General features: G+C 46.7%; 1 protein-coding gene across 5 annotated transcripts in view; it reads left to right on the plus strand.

Moving 5' to 3' along the window:
* The window catches only part of SMARCC1 (SWI/SNF related BAF chromatin remodeling complex subunit C1), an 845,345-nt gene extending 837,054 nt beyond the window's left edge, over positions 1 to 8,291 (plus strand). For all 5 annotated transcript variants that reach the window (XM_069210868.1, XM_069210871.1, XM_069210870.1 and 2 more), the window contains one exon: positions 6,332 to 8,291. In XM_069210868.1, the coding sequence (XP_069066969.1) occupies positions 6,332 to 6,423 (92 nt within the window). In that variant the 3' untranslated portion in view covers positions 6,424 to 8,291. The remainder of the gene's footprint in view (positions 1 to 6,331) is intronic.
* The last annotated feature ends 980 nt before the right edge of the window (positions 8,292 to 9,271 follow it).

Consider the following 9,271-nt stretch of genomic DNA (forward strand, 5'->3'; position numbering starts at 1 on the left):
CAACCAAGGTAAGTGTGGGAGTTAGCTAGGGGCTGGGAGTAGATAAAACAAAAAAACAGAGTTAAGTACTGTAAGTGTCCCCAGCGACCAGGTGCAAGGTAGTTACCCACCCAGTCATCCCATTGGCTAACACAGAGAGTTATGGTTGGAGTTTGTGGTAATCAGGACACTTCCCAGTGGACCCAGATGAAACCAGCAGACAAGAGGAAGGTTGGAAACTGATCCCACCCCAGGATATCCAGAAGACTGAGCACCTACACCAGGGGACCTGGGTGCAGAAGGGAGAAGGCACTCTCTCTAAAGTCACTGGATGCTTCTGATTGTCCAGCTGCTGTCACGACCCGTGGACCAGGCCTGTGGAACCCTGGGATGGATTCCAGACATGGAGGACCTGCAAAGGAAGGTGGCAGAGTCCAGCACTCTTGGAGGTGCCCAGATGGTGTAGGTGGCAATACCCACCCTCCTGGAGTTAAGTTCCTGCAAGTTAATGGAAGTAGTAGTCCAGCTGCACTGTCCAGGAGCTGCAGAAGATACCAGGAGTCACCTACGAGCTGTCCCTCGCTGGTTGCCGGATTGCAGGGGGGTCAGTGGCCAGCAAGGTCACAAACAAACATTGGTAAATGCAAGCAGGAGCTGAAGAGGTGTTTGCAACGTTTTTGGGGACCAACAAGGTCCAGGAGACTCTACCCTTGAGGGGGTGTCAGGGCCTGCCCTCAGCACGCAGGAAGGCCAGCAGAAGTCGATGGGGCCGACAATGAGTGACCCATAGGTGAAGGACACAGTGAGACACAAGGAGGTCTCACCAGCATGACAAAAGAGAAGTCCCACGTCACAGGAGTTGGAGGACAGGGGTTGATCTTCGAGTTGCAGAGTGTTAGAGGCCGGGCTTCTTGGTGCCTGAAGATCTCCTGGAGGAAGAGTCAACAAGCCTTGGCAAGTGCCACAGCCACACTGCACAGGGGTTCCAGTCCAGTGGCAGAAGCAGGGGCCCACAGTATCGCGAGTTGGTCAAAAGGCAAGCAGGACCCAGAGGAAGTCAGACGCACCACCTCCTGAAGCAGAGCCTTTCCATGTTTGGGGAACAGTAGACCACACCATCTGGTTGACGTTGTCTTGAGGTGCCTGCGTTTGCTGTGGAGTGACTCCTTCACTCCAGTGGAGTTTCCTTTGTGCTTCCAGGTGCAAACAGAGTCCTTATGAGCCTGGAGTATGCACAGCCTTGGATGTTCTGGAATTCTGATCCGGAGAAATAATGTTGCAGTGGGAGCCTTCCCACCACCAGCAGATGTGTTCTGGTTCCAAAGAAGACCAGCAGCGATTCTTGCTTGACGAAACTGAGAACCCACCCATTGGTGAGCCCTTAAGTAACCCTAAAAGGAGGTTGGTCACTCTCTGAAGTGACCCACCTATCTGAGGGGGTCAGGGATGCCATCTACCTGGCCTAACCCAGTCAAATATTCCCTGGGGCGTTGTTTCCAATATGGAAGAATCAAGTGGCCACCTGGCAGAGCTCTGTGCACCTCCCCAGGGGAGGAGTGGACAGGAGGGTGGTCACTCCCCTTTCCTTTGTGTAGTTTTGTACCAGAGTGGGAACCAAGGGTTCCTGAACTGGTTGAAACTGGATTATGCAAGGAGGGCACCAGATGTGCCCTTCAAAGCAGTCTTGTGGTGCTCAGAGGCTACCCCACCCCAGCCCTTACACACCTAATACACAGGAGGAGGTGGTCACACCTCTCCCTTGCAGGAAATCCTTTGTTCTTCCTTTTCGGCCAGAGCCTGGCTCAGCTGTAGGAGGGCAAAACAGTGTCTGGGGTCAGCACAGCCTGGGCTGGCAGCTAGACCCCTTAAGGCTTCATAGGCAGAACTGGGGGATCCTCTAAGGAACCACCAGTGTGCATGGTAACATGCACCTAACACTGGATTTGGTGTAGTTAAATGATTCCAACATGTGTGATACCAAACATGACTAGGTTTGGAGAAATCATTATGTAGTCAGACCACTCTTGATGACCAGTGTCCACTATATATCTTAAGATGGCTTCCCCGCACTTAGAGTCCAGGAATGGGCCTGGGGTGTGCAGGGGTACCATCACACTTGGAGACGTGTGCTTCCCTTGGGCTGGAGTGCCTACCCGAGGGGTGACTTATAATGTCTTATTGCAGTGATCAGTTACGGTAGTAAAAGGGTGCATGCACCATTTCACCCAGGCTGCAATGGTAGGCCTGCAGACACAGTTTACTTGGGCTCCCATATATGCTGCAGCTCATGGGAGACCCCTAGTGTACCAGTGCCCTGGGTACCTAAGTACCTCATAATAGAGACCTACATGGGTGCACCTGTATGCTAATTGTGGTTGTAAACATTTTACCAGCAACCAAATTTAGGGGAGAGAGCACAGTCACTGGGGTTCTGATTAGCAGGATCCCAATGAACTACAGTCTAAACACATTAACATCAGGCAAAAAAGTGGGATTAAATATGCTAGAAAGATGGCACTCTACTACACACACTTTAGGAAAATAGCATCTTTCTGACGTGGTTACCCCCACTTTTTGTCTGGTGTTAGTGTGTTTAGACAGTAGTACACTGGGATCCTGCTAATCAGGACTCCAGTGTCTTTGCTCTCCTCTAAATTTGGTTGCTGGTAAATTTTTACATCCCACAACTGGCATACTGGTGAACTCATGTAAGTTCCTAGTATATGGTACCTCTAGGTACCCAGGCCATTGGTACACCAAGGGTCTCCCATGGGCTGCAGCATGTATTATGCCACCCATGGGAGCCCATGCAAACAGTGCCTGCAAGCCTGCCTTTGCAGCCTGCATGAAATGGTGCATGCACCTTTCACTTCATATATAAGGCTTGCCTTATATCATGGTCAGTGCACTTGGACACTGTAAGTCACCCCTCTGGTAGGCCTTTCAGCCCGAGGGTAAGGTGCATATTCCACATGATACCATGTACTCTGGGGATTTCTTAGAGGATCCCCCAGTCCTGCCTGTACAGCCTTGCAAGGTCTGTCTGCCTACACACGGTTCTGCAGACCCAGGACACGGTTCTGCCCTCCTACTACTAAGATTAACTCGAGCATGGGAAGGCATAACAAAGTGTTTCCTGTAGGAGGAAGATGTGACCTCATCTCCTTTAGAACTAGGTCTCTCTGGGCTGGGCTGGGAAGGCCTCCCAGCACCACCAGAGTGCTTTAAAGGGCACATTTGGTGTCCTCATAGCAAAAACCTATGGCGCAAAACCAGGACAGGGAAGTAACCACCACCCTGTCAAGCTCATCCCATAAGGAGGTGCACAGAGCTATGCCAGGTAGCTGGTTGATTCTGCCATCTTAAAGACAAGGTAGGCAGAGGCCCCTGGGAACATCTGACTGGTCAGGCCAGGTAGATTACGTTCCTGACTCCCTCTGATAGGTGTGTCACTCTAGAGAGTGACCACCCCCCTTTTAGGGTTACTTGAGGGCTCTCCCGAGGGTGGGTCTTCAGATTTGTCGAGCAAGATTCTACAAGGAACTCTCTGCAAAACATCTTATGCTCCTGACCTCCAGAAATGCTGCTGGTCTGCTTTCGGAACTGAAACAGAGTTGGTAGGACTCCCACTGCAACATTGTTTCTCCAGCTCCTGCAACATTTGTGCATCCTCCAGGTTCACAAGGACTCCTTTTGCATCCAAGAAGGAATCTCCTTGGAGTGAAGGAGTCACTCCCCTCCATCCGCAGGCATCTCAAGACCACAACGACCGGCTGGTGGATCCTGCTTTCGCAAGGACAGCGAAAGGCTCTGCAACACAGTTGGTGGTTCTTTGGTCCTCTCTGGGTCCCCCTTGCCTTCTGACCAACTTGGGAGATGGCGGGCCCTTGCTGCAGTCACTGGAACAGAACCCCTGTGCAACTACGACTATTCCTCTTGCCAAGGCTTGTTGACACTTTCTCCAGGAGATCTTCAGGCTTCAAGAAGCCCCATCCTCCAGCTCTCTACAGCTCGAAGATCAGCTTCCACTCTGCAGCTCCTGCAGAGTGGATCTTGTGTTTTGTTGTGCTTCTGTGGCCTCTCTGCTACTCCCTGTGTCTGCTGCTAGTGGGTCACTTTGTGAGGCTCCTTCGACTGGCTTTCCTCCCTGCTGAAGGCCTCCCCTGAGACAACTAGTGGACGGCTCCAAGGATCTCCTGCGTCCCCTGGACTCCACAGCTGGACTTCTTCCTTGACCGTCCTGCAGAGACTTCACCTCCAAGAGGGTGAGCATTGCCCATCTGCAATGCCTGGACAACTCCGAGTAGTCTGGACCCTGTCCCCTTTTTCTTCAGGTTCTTCACGTCCAGAATCCTCTTTAGGGTTCCTCCGCCCTGGTCCGTGGGTCGTGACAGCAGGTGGACAATCAAGGCTTCCATTGACTCCAACAAAGGTTTCTGATGTCCCTTCGCCCCTATACACCTGGTCTCCCTTGTGTAGGTACTCCAATCTTCTGGGGTCCTGAATCCATAAAAATCCGACTGCGATGGTCCTCTATTAACCTTTTGAACACCTGGCTCGATAACAACTCTACACTCGGGTGCCTGTTGGATTTCTGGTACTTACCTCTAATTTCTTACTTCCTCCGCCCCTGGGATTCTAACACACTCGCCTTGGTTGGGCACCTCCATTCTTATACCGCTTTCTTAGTGTATGGTTTGGCCCTCCCATAAGGCCCCATGTATTTCTATGCCTTTCCTGCTTGTTACTAAGTGTATATTTTGTGTATAGATTTTTCCAAGTGGAAGTATACCTATGTTAGTATAGTCTTAGTGTTGTAATAAGGAGTACTTTATTTTAGCAACACTTGGTATGGTTCTTTTTTGTGTAACAATTACTAACTGACTACTGTGGTATTGTAAGTGCTTTACACTCCTCCAAGATAAGTCTGAGCTGCACTCCTTAGTCACCCCTAGAGAGCTTAGGTTATCTAAGCACCAAAACACTATCACTAAGGGTTGCATAGACTCAGTATGGGGTACCCCGGCATAGGTGTACACCATAAACTGAGCCAACCTCCTACACACACTACCGCAAATAGAGCATTAGTCCTAGCTACTTTTGCCTCTGCAATACCAATCGGGAATCCACTGGTCTGTCTGCTTAGTGTACTTCATTTTAGTGCACTATATAGAGAGTCAGCTCCTTACAGTGGGCCTTAGGGCTCTGTGGTTTTCGAAAGGGCCCCCTTGGGTTCCATGTTGGCGACTTTGTCCTCCGCTCCAGGGTTCACCCAAGGATCAGTTTCTGGATCTGCGCCGGTGCAGATGTTGATGCTCCAGACGTAACGGGCGTCAACCCCTTACTTATCACCAACTCCAAGGTTTCTCAGGTAAGTAAAGCGCTTACACAGTCAGTCTCCTGGGCATAGGCAGCCCACCGTTGGGGTTCAAGGCAACCCCAAAGTCACCGCACCAGTAACACAGGGCCGGTAAGGTGCAGAGGTCAAAGGAGGGCCCAAAAAATATAGGCGCCTATGGAGAACAGGGGTGCTCTGGTTCCGGTCTGCTAGCAGGTAAGTACCTGCGTCCTAGTTTGAACTGGGTTCGCAGACCCACCTCCGGGAATGGAATTGCTTGGGTGTCTATTCATAGGTAAAAATCTGCAGCTAGAAGTGTATCAGATGGTCAAGTTACTTACCTTCGGTAACGCCTTATCTGGTAGAAAATATATCTAGCTGCAGATTTCTTACGGACCCCTCCCATTCTCCCTGCTCTGCGTACTGATTTCTAGAGGCACGGACTCCCCTTTCAGGGCCTTAGCTTTAACACACCAGGAGTCTGTGTTCTTCGTGACTGTGCGCCTCTGACATTGATAGTCCTGAAAAAAAACTGATGTCAGCACACATGGGTGGCACCTATATAGGACCTGCAATGTCATGTGCAGCACAGACTATGCCGACGCCTGGTATGGAGCTGATCGATGCCACCTACTGGCACAGAGGGGTACTGCTTATGAAAATCTTCCGGATTCAGTCTGACTGCTAGGGGAGAAATCAAATGTAAGGAATATTTAGCTAGATATAGGGCCTGATTACAACTTTGGCGGAGGGCGTTAATCCGTCCCAAATGTGATGGATATCCCGCCCGCCGTATTGAGAGTCCATTATATCCTATGGAACTCGTAATACAGCGGGCGGGATATCCGTCACATTTGGGACGGATTAACCCCCTCCACAAAAGTTGAAATCAGGCCCATAGCCTTTACCAGATAAGGCTTCATCAAAGGTAAGTAACTTCTCCATCTATGCATGTATTTCTCTACTCAAAAATGTCTCCTCTGTTACAGAACAATTTCTTTACTCTTTTGGCAGATCCTCAACCTTCACAACAGCAGCAGCAACCACCACATCCTCCTCAGACCGAAAGTGCTACACCCCCTCCCGCGACACCAGCAGTTCCATGAGGTCTGAATGAAGACTATGGAGAAAACATTTTCTTTTGAAGTGTAGTGACACACTTGAACTCCATATTTTTTATCTCTTAATCCTGTTGAGGAACTCAACCTACACAAACAAATTGTAGAGAGGCGTGACTTTAAAAGCAGCCTAAGCTTTTGACTTTGATTTGGACCAGACCTATTTTGAACGTCTGTAGTCTGGTGGATTTCCAACTTGTCAACTGCTCAGCTAGCATGCTAGCATGGGTGTACGTTTTCTTGGATCTGCTTCAATCAGATGTTACTTTCAGCTAATGCTTTGTGTTGAAGTTAAGCTCCAGCAAATATTCAATAGCCTTAACATTTTTATTTCTATTTCACCCAAACCTTTTAGGTATTTGTTTTTGTGACGCTTATGTTTTCTACTTTCTCTGCACATTCATCTAATGTATAATATGTGCTTTCTGTTCCTTTTGGTGATTGGTTTAGTATAAAATGGTCAAACTGTAACAATAATGCTCAGACTTATTACCACAAGAGGAACATTTGTAAGTAATTTAGAGTACCTGAAAAGAGGAGGAAGGTTAATAAAATGTGTTTTTTTCACTTTTCAGAATGTATTTCATATCTGACTTGGATAATTCTTGACATTATGAACTTCTTGTCAATCACCATTAACTGATTGTGCAAAAGAAACACTTTAAAAAATAACTGCATCTTTTGTTTAAGATTTTAAATTGTATTTACATTTGTCAATGGCTCCTGAGGTTGGAAAATGTAGAGTGTGGAAGTCCACTAGGATATTTAGTGAAAGTTTTTTGTTAGGTCATCTGTGTTTTTATTTTATTTTTATTATACATAAAACCTGCAAACATATTCTGCATAACAGCAACATGTTGGCTTGAGAGGATGTTGAGTTGTTTGTGTGTTAGCCTGAGATCTACCTCTTCGGGACAGCGAGGGCATGGAAAAGTACTGTCAAACTTGTACTTTTGTTTTTAAATTTAGGGTACTGTAGAGGGGTTAGCAGTTGCCCTTCTTGCAAAGCATTATTCATTTAAGTATTGGAGCATTTGTGTCTCAGTGCTGTGCATGGGAGACTGATTTTTATTCCTTAATAGTGTAGCTTAACAGAGGGATCGGTATTGTTGGTTTCTTGAAGCAGTGAAAGTGACCACCCCCTTCATTAAATACATTGTTTTTGATTTTTTTTTTGTATAAAAGGGTAGTTAATATGTTCTTTTTAGTATGGATTTTTAAAGGTGTCAGTCTTTCAATTAGGCATATTTCAAGAAATCTGTACACATTCTTGGATGTCTTGAATTTTGTGACTAAAAGAATTGTTGAATATCTTACACAGATGTTTGTTTTTTGTGCTGCAGCTGTATACGTTTCATGACCCTATAGCATTTCTACCTCCCAGTCCCTCGTCTCAGCTGCTTCTCTTGCATTATCACAGTGAGTCCACAGTGCCTGTTGGAAGTGTGTTTCTTTGCTCCTATGTTGAGTTAGTTGTTCTTGTTGCGGTTGTCTATTCTTTAACCAAACACACTTCCATAGGAGAACCAAAATACTTGTCCATCCAGTGGTTTTGACAGTATAGAAATTTAGTTTAAATAGTCATCTGGTAAATACCTGCTCAGGTTTTTACTTGGTCTCTTACATTTTCCTTCAATTTGTTTTTTTTAAATCCAGCAAGTTTTTCTTACTATACTGGTGAAGGTTATGCAAAAGAACCTAACTTAATTGAGCTATTGTTTATATATAAATGATACACATTTGATGTTTCCACTTTTTCTGTTTTTCAGCAGCACATTGTATGTACATGGTCAGATTTATTCCACCTACACAACCACCCAATTTTGTGAAATAAAAAAGTGGATTTTTGTATAAAACAGTTGTCTTCATTTCTAAAGTGTATATTACGAGTACGATATAAGACAAGTTGCAATGCATCTCAGTAATGAGAGATAAAAAATAGTCGTCCTTTAGTGGTTAATCTTAGAAGAGAGCTTAGATTATTATTCTGCAGCAGTGGAATCTTCTATCTATTCATAGTATTGTTTGTTCATATTGAGGCATGATTCTCTGTGCACATCTGTACATTACATCTGATAGAGACTTCTAGTTGTAGATTGCTTACCTTAGAATTTCCCCCAGGCGTCAGTTTGGAACTGGAAATTTTTCTTTGAGCAGTACCCCTGCGTGCCGTCAGGTGGTGTCTGTAGGAGGCTGGCTCAGTTTATTGTGTACACCTATTGTATGACACTCTATACTGAGTCCATGCAACCCTAGTGTTTTGGTGCCTAGATTGCCAAAGCTCTCTGTGGTTAGCTGTGAAGAGCAGCTCAGGTGTATCAAGGAGGTGTGTAAAGCACTTACAATACCACAGGAATCAGTCAGTGATTGTCACACAAGAAAGAACCACACCAGGTGTTGCAAAAATAAAGTATTCTTTATTACAACACTTCTACTATACTCAATCTGATAGAGACTTCTAGTTGCAGATTTCTTACCTTAGCATTTCCCCTAGGCCTCAGACTGGATCCAGAGATTTTTCTTCGAGCACTACCCATGCGTGTCAATAGGTGGCATTGGTCGACTCCGCAGGAGTCGTAGTCGCCGTGATGATGTCGGGAGTAGTACATAGATGCGGCCTAAGCGCAGTGACGTCAGTTCTATTCTTTCCGCACTACGCGCTGATCCGGAGAGAGCTACCCTGGTCTCTTCTTTTACCGAATGCGACCATTTTGTCGACTTTTCTAGTGAGTTATTTGGTGCGTCGAGGATGTCCCCGAAGGCCAGTTTCAAGCCGTCCAAGGACTGTCACCACATGATGTTGTGGCGGATCCGCATCGGGTTTGTTTGTGGTGTC

Source organism: Pleurodeles waltl, chromosome 10, assembly GCF_031143425.1.
Source record: "Pleurodeles waltl isolate 20211129_DDA chromosome 10, aPleWal1.hap1.20221129, whole genome shotgun sequence".
In the NCBI taxonomy this organism is placed as follows: Eukaryota; Metazoa; Chordata; class Amphibia; order Caudata; family Salamandridae; genus Pleurodeles; species Pleurodeles waltl.